The sequence below is a fragment of the Gymnodraco acuticeps genome, unplaced genomic scaffold (genome assembly GCF_902827175.1).
Source record: "Gymnodraco acuticeps unplaced genomic scaffold, fGymAcu1.1, whole genome shotgun sequence".
Taxonomy (NCBI): domain Eukaryota; kingdom Metazoa; phylum Chordata; class Actinopteri; order Perciformes; family Bathydraconidae; genus Gymnodraco; species Gymnodraco acuticeps.
Window position 1 is genome coordinate 134,480 of NW_022990851.1, and position 25,474 is coordinate 159,953.

The window sequence follows — 25,474 nt, forward strand, 5'->3', positions numbered from 1 at the left end:
CCTGTCCGCCACATTTCCTTCCAGTTTCCGGGCATGAAGGACAGCCACAGGCAGCAGAAAGCGGCTGCGGAGCGACAGGACCCCCCGGGGGGAGAGTTCGAGGTTTCCATCCAGCAGTTGAACGACCTGCTGACGGACAGCAGCGGATTCTACAGCTGGCCCACCAGACACTTCCATGAGGTTTACCCGAGGATCTACGTGGGAAACGCGTGAGTGCACGTTGTTTTGATCGTGCATCTGCATATAGAGAGGTTATAAACGGTAATCATGTTGCTTTCCAATTCCCATTTCCATTTCCAATAATAGTTCCAGTCACGAAGTAAAAACGATCCCCATAAATTCTGGACAACAGTTGTTTGCTTCAATGGTGCAATGAAAACAATAGAATATGAATAATTATCCGAGTGCGTTCTACATTATATTCTATGTAATGGGATGAAAGTTAACAATGGTATTACAATCACTATTTGTTATTGCTCTCAATGTTTTTCATTTTTGTAAAGCACTTTGAACTGCCTTGTGTTAAAAGGTGCTATTTCTATAAATACATGTTGCATTCTACATTATATTCTATGCAATAGGATGAAATGGTGTGTCTGATTAGGGTTGTTATAATATACTAAACCACGTATGAAAACAGATTAGCATTGAGGATGCTAAGGGATCACTGTTGGGTTAATTGAAGCACATTTTAAGTGACAAGAATAATCTAGTAAAAATAAATGCTATGATTCATAAAAAATCCCTGCTGACTGATAATTAGATACTGTTTGATTTCTTAAAGGGAGGCAGTTTTATTTAAGTTAAGTAAGAAGCAGATTCTGAATCACTTTTGGCTTCGAATGCAAATAAAACAACACATTCTCATTTTAAAAACCGCAAATGATCCTATAATATATCATTTAAATCACAAAATGATTTGATATTTGGCATGACAATAGACAAACTGGGTTCGAATAAGGTTATTGTATTATTTTATATCACAAAGTAATATCTTAACCTGCAGTAAGTGATCAGTACCAACAATACCATGTGTTTTAGAAGAATCTAGAATCACCTAGCAAATGAATGCCATGATCTATTGTGATTAAAAATCCCTGCTGTTTTTTAATTACTGTTTGAGGCATTTTTATGAAGGTTAAACATAAATGTGTATATGTTTAATCTTCCCATTTGAGGCGTCAGAGAAACATCAGAAAGAAACGTGGTTAATATTTGATGAGGCTGACGAATGGTATGGAAGAAACGAGGACAGGACGGAGGATCCCTTTCTGTCTGAACTCAGCATTTCAATTAAAGTCTGCATTATGTCTTTGTAAACACATAGCTACCAGTTTGGGAACATTTACGAAAAAGACTTTATTACACGGCTTACTCAATTCTGACTGGTCAATGTTAATACTCGCTAACACACTGTTGCTAAGTAGAACAGACCGAACATGTGCCGACATATTCATCTGCAGAAAGAAGTCGGTGAATTAAACAACAGCTGTGCACAACACGCTTTTTAATATCTTTACTCTTCAACGACCATAAATAAATATACATTGACTTTGACATACAATTAACTAAAAACATGACATAGATTCTATCACACTGACAATTACACAGTCAAATATAATTCCCATCCATTTGTACAACTATAATATTAAAACTTATTTTACCTAAAAAATAAATGTATGTTAAGACTGGTGGTTTCCATGTGTTGCATCATGGGAGAAAATATGAAAGTCTTTGCAAGTTTGACGCTCAGCTGGAAGATATAGCAATGTTTGATGGCCGTAAACTAAAGCATAGACTGTGCATATATAGACTATATATATGAAGCATAGATCTTAAGGCTATTGAGAGTTCAGTACAGTAATCTAAAACAGAACATCTTTCCCCATGCTCAATGCATCCCAGTGTATTTGTCCAGAGAAACCCTCTCTCGTGCCTCCTTTAATCCTCCTTCCTTCCTACAGGAGTGATAACAGGACAGAATCATTAAACATTCAACACCGTTTCTGTTTTATTAGAACAACGCTCAGTAGGAGTGTAACGGTTCACAGAAGTCACGGTTCGGTTCGTACCTCGGTTTGGAGGTCACGGTTCGGTACGGGTTCGGTACAACAAGGAAAAGCAAAAGAAAGTCCCAAATGCATAATTCCAGGTTTGTTGTTATTTATGTTTGAACAGTAGCAAGTTTCAGTTTAAAAATAAGGAACTCTGACATTTTGAATAATTAACTGTATTAAACAGTTAAAAACAAACCATACACACTCAGATGGCCATATCATCTATAATGGCTGATGTCAAACAAAAAGGTTTCATCAAGCTGTAAAACTAAAAATAATGTCTTGAAAATATTACATCATAAATAATAAGAAAGTGTTTCAAGAGCGCAAAGTCGTTGAAAAACATATGCCAAAAGCTTCCGTTATTTATGTTGGTCTCTCGGCTCTCATGTCTCTTGCCTTCTTAAAAGCAGCGGGGATCAGCTGCTGAACTGCTGTTGTCTTTTCCCGGGCTCCGGTGATTGGCCAATCTGGGTGATGCCTTCTGATATGATTTAGCATGTGTTCTCATTAGCATACCGCACCGCTGTCGAACAACGCCGACACACCGTCCTCCCGATCCACCACTCGCGCACTTCATCGTTATTTAGTCCACAGGGAACCCGAAATGTTCCCACACAGCCAGTGGCGTTTTCTCCCGGAGGCCAAGGGAAGCCAGGCTTCCCCTGTTTTTTCGGATTGTAGTTATAATTTAAATAAATAAATACAAACACTTTGTTTTGTTTCGATAATTCTCCTTTGCTGTGTGTTGCTGCCGGCCCGGCTCTCCCCCATTCTCATTGAGTATTTTACAAAGAGTGAAACAAACAGCGCCCCTCTAGATGTTATGGTGAAACAGTAGATTGCACTCACTGTTGCGAGAGGAGGCCAGCCGAATCTAGCTTCCCTTGGTGAAAAAAAATGGAGGGATTGACCAATCAGATGAGGCCCACGTGATGCCCCTGCCAACCTGTGATTGGTCAGGGCCATGCCAAGGGAAGCTAGCCGCCTCTTGCTTCCCTTCAGAGGCGGCTGGCGGCTGGCGATTTGATTGGACACTGCCATCCAATCAAATCACATCAACATCAGTTGTAATACTGTAACTGTCATCACCGCCGTTAGAAATTATCAAGCAAATGAAGTATTATGGAGGGTGGAGATTTGGCGTACTTAATCAAACATAACTTTACTAAACTTCCGCTACAGCAGCAACTACAAATTAAATCAGATGACAGGCAAATGCCCGCACTCGAGCTGTGTGTACGCAGAGGAAAAAGGGAGAGAATCGGACGTTCAATGAGGACAATTATGTCCGCACGGAGTGGCTAACTGGAAGCGCTAAACTTCAGCGTCTAATTTGCTGGCCATGTCTTCTTTTTGACAAGGATTCGTGCTCCCTGAACAATCCTTGGGCAACTTCAGGATTCATCGACCTTGCCAACCTGTCACGGGCAATTGAGAGGCACGGTAAATCCAAAAATCACATAGATTGTGTGATTGTCTGCATACATTAATAAGTAAAATGCTTAAATTAATAAGGAGAGAGTTTCAGCTGGAGAGTGCGTGCGGACCTGTCGGTTAGATAACAGGCGTGTGCAAGTCCTGCATCTGTGTGATACAAATGTGTGTAAAATGATACCGGGCGCTGTAATCACTCATCTGGTTACGTTATTGACCACCCCCCGACCCAAAAAATGGGCTTCCCCTACATTTTCCCCCACGCCACGCTACTGCACACAGCTGATTTAAAAGAAGCAGGTGGTTCTAGCTCCTGTGTGTTATCTGAAATCGCCATACTAACTTTTCTTCTTCTTGTATTTTGTTCGTTGTGTTGTTGTGTTTCTTCTTGTTCTTCATTTGTTGTTTAAGGGCGGCTGGCAAACAGCTTTTAGGCACAATACCGCCCCCTGGATTATATATAGTGTAGTGCAGGGGTGCCCAACCTTTTTTTTAACCGAGAGCTACTTTTAAAGTTGCCAGTCTGCCGAGATCTACCAGTCCAAATAGAGAGACGTAGCCATTACTGACAGCCTACTACCAGGTAAATACACACTTCTACTTGTATAAAACTGACCTTCGTACGATTAATACTTCATAAAATAATGCCTTTATCTTACCTCTTTCTAATCTACACACATACAAGTATTGAACTGAAGTTACACAACAGTGCTGTTGATACAGAGTTGGAGTTTATTCACACGTCACTACAGTGGGTCATGTTTTCAAGAAACATTGAACCGTGCTGCCACATATGACTCAGGAAGAAAAGAAAAGACTCTGAACCCTTTCTTTGCCATTATATACAAATAGTGTTGCTACAAAAGTATAAATTAGGCTTACTAATAAGACGACTCAGATCTGAAGCTACTCAGGAATCTGCTGCCAAAGTGCAATAAAAAAGACAACATTAATAGAATCAAACCCTTTTTTTTGTTGCATTTTAGTAGATTATAAAAAGAAATGCCTTTAAAATAAGAAGCAAGCAACACTAGTTTCTGAACCTGAATTGATAATGGACTATAATCAATTTAAGTTTGCATTCTTATACCATTTAGTACAATTATAATGAATAAGTTCAAACAAACTAAAACTTACATCTGATTAATAACGGTATCTAACTTGAGTTTTTATTATATCAAAAACCTGTTGAAATGCTACCGTTTTTTACTCTTCCCAAAAAGCGCGTCGGCAGCCTCCAGGAATGCTTCTTTCACAACTTCGCCGTCTTTGAAAGACTTCATGTGTTTCTCAAGAACGTGACTGACACGATAAGATGCTCTGGTAGCAGCCTTGCTCTTGTTGTTGGGCCTGGTGGAAATGGACTGCTGTGCATTTAGCTGTCCTCTCAGGCCCCTCCCCTTTTGGAGCGTAGGGCAGAATCAGGAGGGAATTCCGTCTCGTAGCGTTTGTGCACTGTTTTGAAATGCCGCTCCTAAATTACCCTTCTTCGATAAAGCCACGCTCGCATTGCAGATGAGACAGATGGACTTTGAATTGGAATAGATACAAAAATAATCATCCTCCCACTCGGAGTGAAAATTATATATGTTTTGCTTCTGCCATAATTGCGGTCTTGTTTGTGTGCGGACTGTCACTCCTGTTGACACGGACAACGTTAGCGAATTAGTGCACTGCCCACTAGCCACGCCCCCGACACATGGGGTCACGGCGGCCAATCACAAAGCTTTGATGCATTCAAGTGCATTATTCTGGCACAGGAAGATTATGTTACAGGACATTAACGATAAAACAGAATATTGTTGTTCTATTTTTAGACACATCTCGCGATCGACTGGGAATCTCCCCGCGATCGACCGGTCGATCGCGATCGACTGGTTGGGCACCCCTGGTCTAGTGGATACTGCCCTGAATGACAGACTTTTTTCCCACTCGTAAAAAAAAAGGCGTATTCGTCGTGTGACTGCATGTGCCGAACCGTGACGGATACCGTTACACCCCTAACGCTCAGTGCAGATATGTGTCTGCAGCTTCTCTGTGTTCATGTCCTGGCTCTGTATTGTCTGGACAGTTTTTTATGTTTTGTGGAGGCGTGACGTTTCAATCAGTTTGGGAACCACTGACGCTATTGAAGGGACGCTATTTTTAGCGTTCTACATTTCAAAAAGGCAGGAGGTGCCAAGTGGTTGGCTACAGCATCTCAGAGACAGCTCAGAGACGTCTATATGCCAATGTCACTTTAAGGGGTTCAGACGGGGCTTGTTTTTAGGTCGATTTGGCTTCATGATCAAAAGGGTACATTGTTTTCCTTGTTTAAAAGACATTAATAATGCTTTTGCTCAAAATGTACCATACACCATATTTAAGCAGTATGAGGGAAATAAAAATGTTTTTGAACATTAAAGCCTGGAGACATGTCACAGTCGATACACTACACACTGATATACACCTGAACATCAGCAGGAGAGGACTCTTTAAAGTAGAGACACTACATACTGATATACACCTGAACATCAGCAGGAGAGGACTCTTTAAAGTAGAGACACTACATACTGATATACACCTGAACATCAGCAGGAGAGGACTCTTTAAAGTAGAGACACTACATACTGATATACACCTGAACATCAGCAGGAGAGGACTCTTTAAAGTAGAGACACTACATACTGATATACACCTGAACATCAGCAGGAGAGGACTCTTTAAAGTAGAGACACTACATACTGATATACACCTGAACATCAGCAGGAGAGGACTCTTTAAAGTAGAGACACTACACACTGATATACACCTGAACATCAGCAGGAGAGGACTCTTTAAAGTAGAGACACTACACACTGATATACACCTGAACATCAGTAGGAGAGGACTCTTTAAAGTAGAGACACTACATACTGATATACACCTGAACATCAGCAGGAGAGGACTCTTTAAAGTAGACACTACACACTGATATACACCTGAACATCAGCAGGAGAGGACTCTTTAAAGTAGAGACACTACATACTGATATACACCTGTACATCAGCAGGAGAGGACTCTTTAAAGTAGAGACACTACATACTGATATACACCTGAACATCAGCAGGAGAGGACTCTTTAAAGTAGAGACACTACACACTGATATACACCTGAACATCAGTAGGAGAGGACTCTTTAAAGTAGAGACACATACTGATATACACCTGAACATCAGCAGGAGAGGACTCTTTAAAGTAGAGACACTACATACTGATATACACCTGAACATCAGCAGGAGAGGACTCTTTAAAGTAGAGACCACTACATACTGATATACACCTGAACATCAGCAGGAGAGGACTCTTTAAAGTAGAGACACTACATACTGATATACACCTGAACATCAGCAGGAGAGGACTCTTTAAAGTAGAGACACTACATACTGATATACACCTGAACATCAGCAGGAGAGGACTCTATAAAGTAGAGACGCTACATACTGATATACACCTGAACATCAGCAGGAGAGTACTCTTTAAAGTAGAGACACTACATACTGATATACACCTGAACATCAGCAGGAGAGGACTCTTTAAAGTAGAGACACTACACACTGATATACACCTGAACATCAGTAGGAGAGTACTCTTTAAAGTAGAGACACTACATACTGATATACACCTGAACATCAGCAGGAGAGGACTCTTTAAAGTAGAGACACTACACACTGATATACACCTGAACATCAGTAGGAGAGTACTCTTTAAAGTAGAGACACTACATACTGATATACACCTGAACATCAGCAGGAGAGGACTCTTTAAAGTAGAGACACTACATACTGATATACACCTGAACATCAGCAGGAGAGGACTCTTTAAAGTAGAGACACTACACACTGATATACACCTGAACATCAGTAGGAGAGTACTCTTTAAAGTAGAGACACTACATACTGATATACACCTGAACATCAGCAGGAGAGGACTCTTTAAAGTAGAGACACTACATACTGATATACACCTGAACATCAGCAGGAGAGGACTCTTTAAAGTAGAGACACTACATACTGATATACACCTGAACATCAGCAGGAGAGGACTCTTTAAAGTAGAGACACTACATACTGATATACACCTGAACATCAGCAGGAGAGGACTCTTTAAAGTAGAGACACTACATACTGATATACACCTGAACATCAGCAGGAGAGGACTCTATAAAGTAGAGACGCTACATACTGATATACACCTGAACATCAGCAGGAGAGTACTCTTTAAAGTAGAGACACTACATACTGATATACACCTGAACATCAGCAGGAGAGGACTCTTTAAAGTAGAGACACTACACACTGATATACACCTGAACATCAGTAGGAGAGTACTCTTTAAAGTAGAGACACTACATACTGATATACACCTGAACATCAGCAGGAGAGGACTCTTTAAAGTAGAGACACTACACACTGATATACACCTGAACATCAGTAGGAGAGTATTCTTTAAAGTAGAGACACTACATACTGATATACACCTGAACATCAGCAGGAGAGGACTCTTTAAAGTAGAGACACTACATACTGATATACACCTGAACATCAGCAGGAGAGGACTCTTTAAAGTAGAGACACTACACACTGATATACACCTGAACATCAGTAGGAGAGTACTCTTTAAAGTAGAGACACTACATACTGATATACACCTGAACATCAGCAGGAGAGGACTCTTTAAAGTAGAGACACTACATACTGATATACACCTGAACATCAGCAGGAGAGGACTCTTTAAAGTAGAGACACTACATACATATATACACCTGAACATCAGCAGGAGAGGACTCTTTAAAGTAGAGACACTACATACTGATATACACCTGAACATCAGCAGTAGAGGACTCTTTAAAGTAGAGACACTACATACTGATATACACCTGAACATCAGCAGGAGAGGACTCTTTAAAGTAGAGACACTACATACTGATATACACCTGAACATCAGCAGGAGAGGACTCTTTAAAGTAGAGACACTACATACTGATATACACCTGAACATCAGCAGGAGAGGACTCTTTAAAGTGTAAATTAAACTTTTTTGTGTATTTGTTTAATTATCATTTGACGCAGGTTTGTGGCGATGAACGTGATGCGTCTGAAGCGTCAGGGCATCACTCACATCCTGAACGCCGCTGAAGGAAACTCCTTCATGCACGTCAACACCAACGCTGAGTTCTACGCCGGCACGAGCATCACGTACCACGGCGTAGCAGCCAGCGACACCGACCACTTCGACATCAGCGTTTACTTTGAGGAGGGGGCGGAGTTCATCGAGAAAGCGCTGGCGTACAAAAATGGAAAAGGTGAGAGGATGTCAAAGACTAAATAAAACAGGAATGTTAATGAACGTAAGCTGTATCCTAAGCTTTGGTGAACGAAAGGATGTAGGGGATGTAGGGAAAAAGCATGGGATTGAAAGTCAAAAAGATTTAGGGTGTTAGGGATGAATAGATTAAGAGAGGAATGTTATTCGCAATTTATATCGAAGCTCTGAGTTTGGGGGTTACTCAAAATAACAATATTACCGGTGTAGAAGTATATGGTCAGGAACATAAATGATCATTATTTGCTGATGATATATTAATATACCTGTCAAACCCAGATGAATCATTCTTGAGTTTACTGACTTTTTTGGATACTTATAGTTCTGTCAGGGTACAAACTCAATATAACAAAAAACCAAATACTGAGCTTTAATTACAAGCCAAGCCAACATATAAACTCAACCTTTGAACCTAATTGGGATCTGAACCACTTAAAATATCTGGGAGTAAGCATCTCTAAAGATTCAGAGGAATTGTATACACTAAACTTCAACCCTCTAAGTCAGAAAATAAAAGAAGACATAAATAGATGGAACTTGATCCCAGTGCTGAGCTTTGAATCTCGAATAGAATCAGTGAAAATGAACATCCTACCTAGACTCTTATACCTTTTCCAGAATCTACCAATTGAAATCACAGACAAGCAGTTTAACGAATGGGATGAAACCATATCAAGGTACATCTGGCAAGGGAAGGAACCAAGGATTTTATTCTGTACTCTTCAACTAGCAAAAAACAAGGGAGGAGTATCGCTCCCCTGCTTGAAGGATTATTATATATCAGCCCAATTAAGAAGCTTGTTCTGCTGGTGCGAGCCAGACTACAGAGCTAGATGGAAAGAATAATGTATCAGGGGGAGTACCCATGGAGGCAAGGTTAGGGGATAAAAGACATGTTAAAAACTTACTGGAAAAAGATAACCGCTGGATTAACCTCTCCTTAAAATGATGGTTAAGGGTCCTTACCAGAAGTGACTTGCTGGAGGAAAAAAAGATATGAAGATGGTGCTCACATGATCTTGATTTCACCCCGAGCAAGCTAGATACAAAATGTAAAGGTTGGGCCAAACATGGCCTTACTTCATATTGCACATTTCTCAGCAAAGGAACCATGTTTGATTTTCAAACACTAAAAAAACGATATGGATTGAATAACGGTGATGTTTTTAGATTTCTACAGGTACGCCATTACTTAAATAGTTCCCTGTCAGACAGCCAGAAGGCCCTTGAAACCCCTTTATTAATAGTTTTCACCAACACATCAGACACAGGGATGAAAGCAATCTCAAAACTTCACCAAGCTCGTCAAGATATTAAAAAGGAAAATACTTTCTATATAAAACACAAATGGGAAAACGAAACAAAAAAACCCATCCCTGACGAAGTCTGGACAAATGACTGTACTTTTCAATGGAAGATCTCGAGCTCAGGCACCGACAGGATGCTCAGTTGGAAGATGCTGAGCAGGTACTTGTTCAGCCCTGCTCAGTCATCACATCGTCCAGGGGGAAATGTGGTTCTCAGTTAGCACATCACTACCATTTGTTTTGGGCTTGCCCTTTAATAGTAACTTTTTGGCAAAAGATCCATATAGAAATTGAAAATAGTACGACAGGAAAAAATCCCTTTAAACTGGGACGAATTTCTAATTGGGCTCGTACATGCAATCTCCACAAACTCCAAAACAACTATTTGGAATTCTTACTGTTGCAGCAAAGAAAGCAATAACTAGAAAATGGCTCAAAGCGGATATCCCTTCTCTCGACAAATGGTATGACAAAATCCATGAAATCTACGTTATGGAAAGAATCACCTTCTCAACGAGGCTTCAGGAAAACACATTTGACGAAATATGGAAAGAGTGGAGAGTTTACATATCCCAAAGACGACCATCCCTTGTTTGACTGTGTTTCTACACCGATTGAATGTATATGTATAGATGTGTATGTATGGTCACATGTATGTGTGTATGTGTATTGAATGTATATATGTATGTTGATATGTATGCATATGTACATGTGTAGATATTTGCTATTTCAAACAACCCCTGTTTACTTTTTCGTTTTTATTTTATTTTGACTAATTTTGTTTGCTATTTCATTTGTCACTTTCGGATCTCTAAAAATATATGATTTGAAAAACTGTACTTGTATTATAATGTGACCCCAAATAAATAAAGAATAAAAAAAAGAGATGAAAGGTTGAACGGAGGTAGGGAGGTAGGAAGGGTCAACGATATGTAGGAAGGGAGTGATGAAGGGAAGGAGGGAAGAAAAGTGGAAGGGATGGGCGAAGGGGTTGAAGAGATGTAAGGAAAGGGGGATGAATGAAGGGAATTAGAGAAGAAGGGATGGAGGGAGGCGTGAGGGATCAAAGGAAAGGAGGAGGGTGAGATGAAGGGATGAAAGGAAGGATGAATGTAAGAAGGGAACAATAAAGGGTGGAAGGGAGGAAAGGAGGATAGGGATAAAGGGATCAATGACAAAAAGGAAGGAAGCGATGGACAAAGGAGGGATGAAGGGAAATAGAGAAGTAGGGATGAAGAGAAGTTGGGATGTAGTCAGGAAAGGAGGGAGGCATGAAGGAATGTAGGGAAGGAGGGAGGAAGGGATGAAGGGAAAGAGAGATAAAGGGATGCAGGTTGTGGTGAAGGGACGAAGGGATGAGAGTTGAAATGGTTGCATTGAGTAGAAAGGAATCGTGGGTTGATATCGGAGACCCGAGTCCCTCTGTGTTGACCGGGTATTTGATATTGATTGGTCTAAACATAAAGACCCCTCCTCTCTTCTCCTGCAGGCAAAGTGTACGTGCACTGCAGGGAGGGCTACAGCCGCGCGCCCACTCTAGTCATCGCCTTCCTGATGCTGCGCCAGGGCATGAGCGTGCACACGGCGCTGGCCACGGTGCGACACAAACGAGAGATCGGACCCAACGACGGCTTCCTGAGGCAGCTCTGCCGACTCAACCAGAGGCAGGGAGCGGACGGAAAGATCTGGAACAAATAGACTGTCTGTAAGAGAAGAGAAAGTATGCTTTGTTTCACGTGAGCAGAGATGGCAGAAGTACACACATCCTGTACTCAAGTAGAAGTACAGATAGTCGTGTTTAAAAAATACTCTGGTTTAAGTAGAAGTTCTGACTAAACTTCTTTGCTCAAGTAAAAGTAAAGAAGTATGGGCTTTGAAGTGTACTTCAGTAAAAAGTACCCATACTGTAACAAGCAGCTGTTTTAAAGAGTACCTGACCTCCCTTTATATTAATAGAACAATAATGTCATTGTTAGCTAATGAATGTTTCCAACGTTCCAACGTTTTCATTGGTCCCTCTTCTTTAGAGAAGACCAATAATACACACAATAATACTTTTAACACGGGATATACCATGTGGTGATGATACACGTCACGTATAAACCAAGGTGCACTGTATTTACTAAATGTGTAATATTCTGAGTATTGGATTTATCATCAGATCTACGTCAACATGAATAATCAGTTTAATTTAATGTGCTTTGGTGTGTCTTCATGCTGCTCATTATTCCAGAGAACAATAGAGTGGTGTAGAAATGACAGGTTCCATTGAACCGGAGATATGCTGCCTTCAGGGTCCAAAACAGAAATAGGACATCCCAGCACCACTTTATCAGAAGAATCAGAATCAGAAACAGGTTTATTAGCAGGTAGGTTGACACGTACGAGGAATTTGACTTGGTGTTTTGGTGCATACATACACATTTAAAATAAATAAAAAACACAGATAGAAAACCATGTACTTGAGTACAAATAGAAGTTCTCAGATCTTGTACTTGAGTAAAAGTAGAAGTACTCAGATCTTTGTGGACTTAATCCATGTCAAACTGGAGTTGAGACCAGGAGGCGGAGTCGCAGTCTTACTGCGCTCTCTCCTAGGCAGTCATCCATAGGAATCCTGAACCCAATAAAATACCCAATATTAGCGGTGTGTGTGTCTGCCCAAGGACAAGTTAAGGTAAAACCTAATAGAGGTGTCATACATAATAACCTAATAAAAGTAATGTAACAACTACTACAGCCTGCCTTTGATACTGTTGACCACAAAATATTGCTAGACTGTCTGAGTTTCAGCAACAGCTCTAAACTGGTTTAGCTCCTACTTAAAGGACAGACAAAACTTTGTCTCAATAGGCAATTACAAATCAACCCTGATAAATATGTCATGCGGGGTTCCTCAAGGCTCCATCTTAGGACCTTTGCTTTTTAATATTTATATGCTACCTCTGGCTGAAATGATTAAAAACAGTGATCTAAGTTATCACATCTATGCAGACGACACCCAGATTTATTTTAAAATCACAACAGGAGACTACTCTCAGATTAGAACACTGAGCAAGTGCATTGAGCACATCACTGACTGGACGACTCAGAACTTTCTCCAACTGAACAAACAAAAACTGAGATCATTGTTTTTGGAGCAAAGAGGACCGATTAAAAGTAATCGCAGAGCTTCAGTCGGCAGACTACAAAGTAACTCACAAAGCAAGACATCTGGGTGTAGTGATGGACTCAGACCTGAATTTCAACAGTTACATTACAACAGTCATTAGGTATGCATACTACCACCTGAAGAATATATCAAGGATTAAAAAACTAATGTCACAGCAGGATTTGGAAAAACTTGTCCATGCTTTTATCTTCAGTAGACTGGACTACTGCAATGGTGTCTTCACAGGTCTCACTAAAAAATCTATCAGAGCGCTGCAGCTGATTCAGAACGCCGCTGCTCGAGTCCTCACTGACACTAAGAAAGTGGATCACTCCTGTTCTGAAGTCTTTACACTGGCTTCCTGCGTGTCAAAGAATAGATTTTAAAATACTGCTGCTAGTTTTTAAATCTCTAAATGGCTTAGGACCGAGGTATATAGACGACCTCCTCCATCACTATGAAGCATCCAGGAGTCTCAGGTCTTCTGGGTCGGCTCTCTGTTCCGAGAATAACCACTAAACATGGAAAAGCAGCTTTTAGTTATTATGCCCCAACAATTTGGAACAAACTGCCTAAATCGTGCACGTCCGCCGAAACACTTCCTATTTTTAAATCCCGACTAAAAACGCACCTATTTGCCGCTGCTTTTAATTGAGCTGCCCATACTCACACTACAGTATGCCTTTTAGTCATGTATTCTGTACCTGCTGGGTTTATTTATTTATTTTATTTCATTATCTTTGCTTTTTATGCCTGTTTTTAAATGCCTTTTTAATAATGTATTTGTGCTGTATTTGTTCTTAAATGTATTTTGCTTTTAATCTGTAAAGCACTTTGAATCGCCACGTGCTGAAAAGTGCTATATAAATAAAATTGCCTTGCCTTGCCTACAGTGCAACAAAACAGGAAGATTAAATGTGGTCTCTTAAACATAAGATCTCTAGCATCTAAAGCAATATTGGTAAATGATTTAATATCAGATTATAATATTGATATATGCTGTCTCACTGAAACTTGGTTGAGACATGAAGAATATGTCAGCATAAATGAGGCCACTCCACCCAGCCATATCAACACTCATATTGCTCGAGGCACGGGCCGAGGAGGTGGAGTTGCAGCAGTCTTTGACTCAAGTTTACTTATCAATACTAAACCAAAATTAAATTAGCCTCGTTTTTAGTCTTACACATCCGACCTGGAAAACTTTGCAGCCAATCTTATGTGTTACAGTGTACCGTGCACCAGGTCCTTATTCAGAATTCTTATCAGAATTCTCTGAGTTTTTATCAACTTTGGTTCTTAAGGCGAGACACGGCAGGCAAAAACATCGTTTTTCAAGTACTGGTCAATTTTGAGATTTTGTGCTATTTTGATTCCATAACATGTTTTCTTTCAGGCTTTTGGAAGGAATACGTACAAAATACACATTTAAGTGTTTATTTTACTATAGTTTGTCTATTTGCGTCTGTAGATTTCTCCTAAATTCACCAAAAGTTAGCATTCTAACGTAACATAAAGTACGGTGACCGCTGTGTGCACCATGTCAACAGAGATATCGCTGGAAAGCTCCGTCTCTCCTGCACAATCTCATCGGATCCAAATATGGTCATTTCCTTTGTATCAGCAACCAATCGTGAAAGCACAAAGGGGTCTTAAACCAAGAAACGAAATCTCATTGGCTGGTGTCAATTTCTGACAACGTGATTCGTTCAGATGCGTCACGTGGTGTGCTAAAACACTTCCTGGTTAGCTTTCCGCTAGAAATTGAAATCTCAAAATGGCAAAAGAACGGCGAAAAAAACTTTCACAGAGAAGACGACAACAATTGTCACTTGCACGAAGCAAGGTTATACAAAACACAAATGACCCCGAACATGAAATACCTTCACGGAGTGCGTCGATGTCATTCAAAGAACAGGAGGGTTTAGCTAGCGCCTCACTGCAATCTTTAAAGGTCCATCCATCCATCCATCCATCTTCTCCCACTTATCCGTGGTCGGGTCGCGGGGGTAGCAGTTCCAGCAGAGAGCCCCAAACTTTCTTTTCCCTGGCGACATCAACCAGCTCTGACTGGGGGATCCCAAGGCGCTCCCAGGCCAGCGAAGAGATATAATCCCTCCACCTGGTCCTAGGTCTACCCCTTGGTCTCTTCCCAGCTGGACGTGCCTGGAACACCTCCCTAGGGAGGCGCCCAGGTGGCATCCTAACTAGGTGCCCGAACCACCTCAACTGGCTCCTTTCGACGCGAAGGAGGAGCGGCTCAACTCCGAGTCCCTCCCTGATGACCGAACTTCTCACCTTATCCCTAAGGGAGACGCCAGCCACCCTGCGGAGAAAACCCATCTCGGCCGCTTGTATCCGCGATCTCGTTCTTTCGGTCATGACCCATCCTTCATGACCATAGGTGAGGGTAGGAACGAAAATGGCCCGGTAGACAGAGAGCTTTGCCTTCTGGCTCAGCTCCCTTTTCGTCACAACGGTGCGGTAAAGCGACTGCAGTACCGCTCCCGCTGCTCCGATTCTCCGGCCCATCTCACGCTCCATTGTTCCCTCACTCGAGAACAAGACCCTGAGATACTTGAACTCCTTCACTTGGGGTAAGGACTCATTCCCTACTTGAAGTGGACAGTCCATCGGTTTCCTGCTGAGAACCATGGCCTCAGATTTGGAGGTGCTGATCCTCATCCCAGCCGCTTCACATCTTTAAAGATCGTTTTCTCAAAATGAGTTTTTTCTCCTACTCTGAGTTCGAAATTTCAACTTCAGTAGCACGTAGAGACACCAAACCTTCCAGTTATATTCCTATCAATATTATGAAGGCTTTTACAGAAGGGTTTGTTAATATATCATTCATAGCCTGAATTATACAACATTGTATACCTAAAAACATGGCAAAAATTGACATTTTAGGGCTGTTCACAGTGTTTTCTGATTTGTGGAGTGATAAAAAGAGATATCCAATATCCCTTCTGTAAAAGCCTTAGATACTAATATGACTACAAAATGAAACGAGAATTTTGAATCTGGCTTTATCCAAAGTTCAGATTTCGATTCCTGAAATGTGTTAAAATATGTGCATATTTAATGAGATAATGGATAATTTGCATATTTAAACATGCTATTTCAGAAAACTTGTAATACAAAAGACAATTGCCTTATTGTAAGTAATTAACTGGAGAAATGTCTAGTTGATACCTTTAAGTTAAAAAAAGTACCCTATTCACTTGGGGTGTCTCGCCCAATTATCGTAGGTGACTTTAATATTCATGTTGACGATGATAAAAATAGCCTTACTGTTGCATTTAACTCTATATTAGATTATGTTGGTTTCCGTCAGAGTGTAAATAAACCAACCCACTGCTATAATCCCACTCTCAACCTTGTTCTGACTTATGGTATTGAAATTGAGCAACTATTAGTTGAACCGCATAATCCTGCTTTATCCGACCATTTCTTAGTAACTTTTGAAGTACTGTTACGAGACTACAAAGCATTAGTCAAAAGCTCCTGCAGCAGAAACCTATCTGTTAGTGCTATAGCCACATTTAAGGAAGAGATTCCACCAATACTTAACTCGATAGCATGTCTGCATGTAAGGGAGGAAACTTATACAAAATGTACACCACCCCAAATTGATCATGTTGTTGATAGTGCTACAGATGCGCTGCAAATAAAATTAGACTCTGTTGCTCCTTTGAAAGAAGAAGAAAATAAAACAACATAGATTAGCTCCATGGCATAATGCCCAAACCCGCAAAATAAAGCAAAAGTCGAGACAACTTGAAAGGATATGGCATTCCACTAAACTTGAAGAATCTTGTTTAATTTGGCATATTACTCTCAACGAATATAAGAAAGTTCTAATATTACTAGATAGTAAATTAGAATGCTTTTCAGCCATAAACCTTGAACAATTAAATTCAATGATTATCTCTTCTAAATTACCAACGTGTATCTTAGACCCAATTCCAACTAAGCTGACTAAAAGCTTTAGGAATCCAAAGTACAACATATAATAAGTACCCTGTATCAAGATTGATGCCAAACAAGTGACATTTGACCTTTTTAGAGAGGTTTAGAAAACAAAACTCCACTTCTGAGGTGATTTGGGTGGAAATGGGTGTTTTACCGTTTCTCTGGAACCCATTGGTCTATTTTGGTGATTGACATCTCTTTCTGACCGTTAGAGCCTATAGAATGAAATGGGAATCTCCCCACTCACACACATGGTCAAAAAAAAAGGTGGGGGCTTTGCGCACCCAGTTTTGCATCAGAGTGAACCTATCTCTCGCTCTGACATCTGGAAACCGAAAAGCAGGTTTATTGCTTATGGCTTATCAGAAATAATTTCAAAGGGACACAGACACATTGGATTAACCTATGGATTAACTTCAGCAGCGTTTTTATCGTTGTAATGCCATTGAAGACCACTTTTGACCAGACTACGACACAGGTGAGCCATGTTAGCGTTTTTAGCTACCTAGCGCCACATGTTTTGATGTATTTTCTTGTTCTTATCTTCCGAGACTTCGTATAATTGAGTGATAATGAGGATACCCCTCGATTCTGTGTCTCCTCACGATGTGAAACGATGGGTTGGATGTGCACCAAAGATAAATAATAAGGTTTTGTGAGTGAATTTCGGTTAAAGGAAGTTTTTCCATTACTTAGCACTTCTTTATTAAATATTATGAATATGTCTTTATTATCAGGCTATGTTCCACAATCATTCAAAGTAGCTGTGATAAAACCTCTTCTTAAAAAGCACAACCTCGATCCAGAGGTTTTAGCCAATTATAGACCTATTTCTAATCTTCCGTTCCTCTCAAACATTCTTGAGAAAGCGGTCGCAAAACAGCGGATTACTTAAAAAACAATGATTTATTTGAAGATTTTCATTCTGGCTTTAGAACACATCATAGCACAGAGACAGCTCTGGTTAAAGTCACAAATGACATTCTAATAGCCTCAGACAAGGGACGTGTCTCTATTCTTGTCTTGCTCGATCTCAGTGCTGCATTCGATACTATCGACCATGATATCCTATTGCAAAGACTAGAGCACTTAGTTGGCATACAGGGAACTGCTTTAGGCTGGTTTAGGTCCTATCTATCTGAACGCTCTCAGTTTGTACGTGTCAACGATGAATCTTCCACGCAAACCAAAGTTATCCATGGAGTGCCACAGGGCTCAGTGCTCGGACCTATTTTGTTCACATTATATATGCTTCCGTTAGGCAATATTATAAGGAATCAATCTGTACATTTTCATTGTTATGCGGATGATACTCAACTATATTTATCAATCAAGCCTGATGAAATTAATCATCTAAATAAAATCAAGACTGCCTCAAGGACTTAAAAACGTGGATGACCTTCACAAGTTATTGTACTCGGCCGAAAGAATCTACGAAACAAATTATGTAAAGATATACTAACTATGGATGGCATTAATTTGGCCTCCGGTGAGACTGTAAGGAATCTTGGTGTTATATTTGATCAGGATTTATCCTTTAACGCCCACATAAAATCAATTTCAAGGACCGCCTACTTCCATCTACGTAACATTGCAAAAATCAGGCATATCTTGCCTCAACACGATGCAGAGAAACTAGTCCATGCATTTGTTACTTCAAGGCTGGATTATTGTAACTCCTTATTATCAGGGTGTACCAAGAAGTCAGTCAAGTGGCTTCAGCTGATTCAAAATGCTGCAGCTCGTGTACTAACCAGAGTTAGGAAAAGGGACCACATTACTCCTGTTCTGGCTGCCTTACACTGGCTCCCTATACAATTAAAAAATCTTCTTCTCGCCTACAAAGCCCTTAATGGGCAGGCGCCATCTTACCTTAAATAACTCATTATACCCTACTGTCCTACTAGGGCATTGCGTTCCAAGAATGCAGGGTTGTTGGTTGTTCCTAGAGTCTCTAAAAGTACAATGGGAGCCAGAGCCTTTTCTTATCAAATTTGTGGAATCAGCTTCCAGTTTGTGTTCGGGCGGCAGACACCCTATCCGTTTTTAAGAGTGCGCTTAAGACCTTCTTTTTTGATAAAGCTTATAGTTAGGGCTGATTAGATTCAGCCCCTAGTTTTGCTGATATAGGCTTAGTTTGTCGGGGGACATCTTACTTCTTCCTTCTCTCTGTCTATACCTGTGTACTCTCATGTTCCCATTAACCCAGCTTCCCCAAATCTCTTTCTTTTTGGTGTCTGTATACGCCGGGATCCGGAGTCATGGATGATCCTGCGGTCCTGAGTCCTGCATCGCGAGCCCTGGATCTTGAGTCGTGGCTGTGGTCCTGGATCATAGGTCCTAGATGGATATCCTCGTGGATTCATCTTCCTATTATACACACATGCATTTCCAAACATTTGGACTACCTATGTTGTAAATGTATTATCTCTTCGATTTACACACGGCATCTATTGCACGTCTGTCCGTCCTGGGAGAGGGATCCCTCCTCTGTTGCTCTCCCTGAGCTTTCTCCCATGTTCCCCTTAAACTGTGGGTTTTCTCCGTAAGTTTTTCTTGTACGATGTGAGGGTCTAAGGACAGAGGGTCTAAGGACAGAGGGTCTAAGGACAGAGGGTCTAAGGACAGAGGGTGTCGTATTGTCATACTGATATTCTGTACAAACTGTGAAGTCCACTGAGACAAATGTAACATTTGTGATATTGGGCTATATAAATAAACATTGATTGATTGATTGATTGATTGATCTTGTACTTGAGTAAAAGTAGAAGTACTCAGATCTTGTACTTGAGTAAAAGTAGAAGTACTCAGATCTTGTACCAGAGTGTAGGAATACTCTGTTACAGTAAAAGTACTGCTTTCAAAATGTTCCTCAAGTGAAAGTAGAAAAGTATTCTCATCAAAATATGGGTTTGCTGTCCTGGCTCCAAGATGGTGGAATGAGCTCCCCATTGACATCAGGACAGCAGATAGCTTGCACATCTTCCGGCGCAAACTGAAAACTCATCTCTTTCGACTCCACTTCGAGCGATAGAACTACTAACAAAGCACTTATATACTAATAAAGGACTGGCTTACCTAAAGCCAGTTGAGTAGCACTTGAAATGTTTGGCTCTATGAAACCTGATGTACTTTATGATTCTGTTTTCTTCAAGGTTGTGTCTTCCTGGTCGAATGTACTTATTGTAAGTCGCTTTGGATAAAAGCGTCAGCTAAATGCAATGTAATATAAAAAATGTAATGTAAAATATAGTGAAAGTAGCGTCAGTAAAAGTAGTCGTTGTGCAGATTGGTCCATTTCAGAATAATATATATGATATGTTTTATAATGATTGATCATGAAAGTGTTCTCAAAGCTGGTGAAGGTGCAGCTAGTTTGAATGACTTTGTATACTGCAGGGTAGCTGGTGGATTTACTCCAGGTGGAACTAAAGTCTGATTTAACACTTGATTATATTTCACATCATTCATCCAGATCTGTGAAGTAACTAAAGGTATTAAATACATGTAGTGGAGAAAAAGTACACAGTTTACCTCTGAACTGTAGTGGAGGAGAAGTATTGTTTGTCCTCTAGAGGGAGCAGTAAGACTGACTACCATACAACTGTGTACTGAAATGTGAATGAGCTCTTGTGTTGCATTATGGCAAATGTAGGATCTAGTGACAGGGCTTAAAAGGGGTCGGGGGTAAAAGTCAGAATGTCTCTGCCAACGCAACGATTTTGTTTCATTGAATGTGTCCCAACTGTCTGGAAATGCAATAGTCAATGTGAACAAATATATATATATAGGATTTGTAGAAAATCTTTTTAAAACATCTTTAAACCCTATTTAAAAATCAATGTTTAATATGAAATGTTTTTAATATTATGGAGGCAAACAATTAACATATCACTAAAATCAAATCACTTTTGTAGATAACAGTATAAATAATTTTTTGAAATATGAATTATTCCAAATGAGGAATCACTAAAGGTAGAGATGATTTATGATTTAAATAAAAACAATAATACATTTAGATTATTGGGAGTAAGCCATCAACTAATATCATATCAGCATGACATCACATTTTAATCCATCTCCATTTTTGTGTTTATTATTATCCCATTTCTGTCTCATCAGTTTTTATCTAATTGTGTGTTTGTCTATGTGTGTGTGTGTGTGTGTGTGTGTGTGTGTGTGTGTGTGTGTGTGTGTGTGTGTGTGTGTGTGTGTGTGTGTGTGTGTGTGTGTGTGTGTGTGTGTGTGTGTGTGTGTGTGTGGGAGTCAGGTGGATGCGTGTATTGAAGTCGACTGTGTAGTCATAATGGCTAAGGCTATTAGGTTTGCATATTATCAGAATCAGAATTAAAAGAAATTCTATCATAACAAGTAGAATATAAGTATTGATTTAAACATATGAATTTAAAGCAATAAAAACATTACAAATCATTTTAAAGACATAAGACGTTAGAAGTGAAATCGGGTACAATATATATATATAAATATGATAACATATACTGTGTTCGCATTAATAAAGATACTAATGTTATTCACATAATGTAAATATTATTACCTAATGAAAAACAGTACCATGCTAACAACGTCAATGCTGACGATTTGCTGGTAATGTTGGCTGTTCACCATCTTCGTTTAGCATGCTAACATGAACTAATTAGCTTACAAACAGCTAATGCTAATGTTGGGCTATAAAGGAACTACAGCATGGTCACATGACTTCACGTCACCACCGCTAAGCTAAAGGAGGCTAATGTTGGGCTATAAAGGAACTACAGCACGGTCACATGACTTCACGTCACCTCCGCTAAGCTAAAGGAGGCTAATGTTGGGCTATAAAGGAACTACAGCACGGTCACATGACTTCACGTCACCACCGCTAAGTTAAAGGTGGCTAATGTTGGGCTATAAAGGAACTACAGCACGGTCACATGACTTCACGTCACCACCGCTAAGCTAAAGGAGGATAATGTTGGGCTATAAAGGAACTACAGCACGGTCACATGACTTCACGTCACCACCGCTAAGTTAAAGGTGGCTAATGTTGGGCTATAAAGGAACTACAGCACGGTCACATGACTTCACGTCACCACCGCTAAGTTAAAGGTGGCTAATGTTGGGCTATAAAGGAACTACAGCACGGTCACATGACTTCACGTCACCACCGCTAAGCTAAAGGTGGCTAATGTTGAGCGTGATGACGTTTATTCGTCTCATTGCTGGGACAAAACCCCAGTGGGGTTTTTGTCCCAGCAATAATCTTAAAATAATCCTCTCAGACGTGTTATGTAATGAAATCATGTTTTTATGGATGAGGTGCAAGGGATGATGAACGTCAGTGAATCTGAACATCCTCAAAACACTGCTCTATCTTCGCTGGAGGCACTTTCCATTTTGATGAGTGGAAAAATCTGTAATGGATGTCACTGTCTGTCAATCTGTGGAGAACTCTTTGCCTCTAAGTCAAACACACACACACACACACACACACACACACACACACACACACACACACACACACACACACACACACACACACACACACACACACACACACACACACACAGTAACAGCTTTGCCCTTCTGTGTTTTTGGGAGGAAAGCAGTGATTGGTGGAGAGCAAAGCTGCTCGTGGTTACATCATTACCTAACAACTATAACTCAGCCCCGACATTGACTTGTTTTCCTCAGAGTGTCAGAGTTTGTAATAATTCAGTGGTCTTTTTCTAAATGTGGCAAAAGCACACCATAGATAACTCATTTATACTGGTTTAAAGAGTCCTCTCCTGCTGATGTTCAGGTGTATATCAGTATGTAGTGTCTCTACTTTAAAGAGTCCTCTCCTGCTGATGTTCAGGTGTATATCAGTATGTAGTGTCTCTACTTTAAAGAGTCCTCTCCTGCTGATGTTCAGGTGTATATCAGTATGTAGTGTCTCTACTTTAAAGAGTCCTCTCCTGCTGATGTTCAGGTGTATATCAGCATGTAGTGTCTCTACTTTAAAGAGTCCTCTCCTGCTGATGTTCAGGTGTATATCAGTATGTAGTGTCTCTACTTTAAAGAGTCCTCTCCTGCTGATGTTCAGGTGTATATCAGTATGTAGTGTCTCTACTTTAAAGAGTCCTCTCCTGCTGATGTTCAGGTGTATATCAGTATGTAGCGTCTCTACTTTAAAGAGTCCTCTCCTGCTGATGTTCAGGTGTATATCAGTATGTAGTGTCTCTACTTTAAAGAGTCCTCTCCTGCTGATGTTCAGGTGTATATCAGTGTGTAGTGTCTCTACTTTAAAGAGTCCTCTCCTGCTGATGTTCAGGTGTATATCAGTATGTAGTGTCTCTACTTTAAAGAGTCCTCTCCTGCTGATGTTCAGGTGTATATCAGTATGTAGTGTCTCTACTTTAAAGAGTCCTCTCCTGCTGATGTTCAGGTGTATATCAGTATGTAGTGTCTCTACTTTAAAGAGTCCTCTCCTGCTGATGTTCAGGTGTATATCAGTATGTAGTGTCTCTACTTTAAAGAGTCCTCTCCATGTCGGTCGTTGAGTTTGTGGAGTGCAGCTGAACAAAGACAGAGGCAGATTTGATATAAAATAATTGTATAATGTTTTAAAGTCACAAACACAAACAGTTTTGAGATTCTCTGATTGTGCCATGAATGATTTGTCACAGGAAACAAGACAAACACCGACCGTGCCCGTTACAAACCCACGACCAGCATTATAAAATACGCCGTGCTTCCACCTCATTCAGATTTACATTCAACACTGTGCTGTGCCACTAACCCACGGCTGCTGCTTTGCCATTCTCTCAGATCATTAGGGTTTAAGTGCCGCTGCATAAAGTCACTGTGAAGAAGAGCAAAGACAAGAGAGGACATGTTCATCACGGGGGAAAACTGTTTGGGAACTAAACCTAAATCTCGTACAAGGCACAATCTGTGTCTGTGTCGTTGCATATTTGCACTTCAGATTTGAAGAAGATTACATCTGTCTTCAAAGCTCTTTTTGTTGAGGGGAGAGAACACTTTTTTCTTCTTCTTTGCAATAGAGTGATACAGGAATTAACTATTTTTGAAGTTAGCATTGCAAGAGCGTCCTATGGACTAAAATCAATTGGATTTTTAAAATATTGCAGAAAATACCACTTCTAGGCTATAGTGAGAAGAAAAGAGCTAAAGTCAGGCTATAACGGAACTGCATCGCTAAGCTAAAGGCCGCTAATGTTGGCGGGACAACGTTTCGTCGTCTCATTTAGACATTTGTTAGCATCGCCGGTTTTTAATTCTCCAGTAAGATATTTAAGTTAAAATCTATAATCGTTAAAAACACATTCAAACAACCATTGACCTCCGGACAGGGTGCTAAAATGGGAAATAATCACATTAGCCAAAGGGCTATAGCGACCACATTTATAATGACTCAAATAAAGTCTCTAAAAGTCTAAAAACATTTGCATTAATACATTAAAAAAAAATGCACAAAATTCGAAATGGCCAACTTTCTTTTGCCAATGTTAAATATGTTTTCACTGACGTATTTTATGTCATAGAACAAAGCGTTTATCTTCAACCTGTGTTAATCAGAGACCTTTTTTCAGGCTAACGACCAAAATCACAATCAGAAGACCATTGACCTCCAGACCAGGGGACAGTGCTAAAATGCTAACCCATCCCCCGGTTTCAGGACTCATTCCTGCACCGCTCTATTGTTTCAAACTGTCACCTAAAAATGGCCAAACTACTCGATGCACCCTACGTCTTGTGAAGCGTCCTCTCTTGGTTTGTCAGGGCAGAGCAGGCAGAGATGGAATAAATATCCGCCAGCTTTTTGATAAGTACGCAACGCATGGCTTCATATTTCATGCTATCAATTTCTTATAGACATAACAAAGTGCAGTCATTTTCAAACGTTTTTTTCTACAACATATCATTTAAGCATTTATTTTCCCACAAATTCACCTCCTCCTAGAACACATTTTCATTTCCAATCATCCTGACGAATATACTCAAGCCCCACATTTTAGTCAAACGTTTTTATCTTCCCGAGACCCCTGTTGGGCCCTCTTCCTTTTTTCCCAACCACTGTTGATTCTTTGCTTGAGACTGATCGCTCTCCCTCCTGTAATCTGGCACAAAGCAATGAGGTATGAATAGTTGTATAAATCTCTTTTTTTGGTTTATATTTTGTGATTTTTTTACGTTACGTAACTC

The 25,474-nt window shown here is 40.2% G+C and overlaps 1 protein-coding gene across 1 annotated transcript; it reads left to right on the plus strand.

Moving 5' to 3' along the window:
• LOC117557344 (dual specificity protein phosphatase 3-like) lies at nt 1-12,592 on the plus strand. The gene is made up of 3 exons (XM_034233153.1): nt 1-209; nt 8,584-8,816; nt 11,633-12,592. The coding sequence occupies exons 1-3, from the start codon at nt 34-36 to the stop codon at nt 11,839-11,841; spliced, it is 618 nt and encodes a 205-aa protein (XP_034089044.1). The 5' UTR covers nt 1-33; the 3' UTR covers nt 11,842-12,592.
• The last annotated feature ends 12,882 nt before the right edge of the window (nt 12,593-25,474 follow it).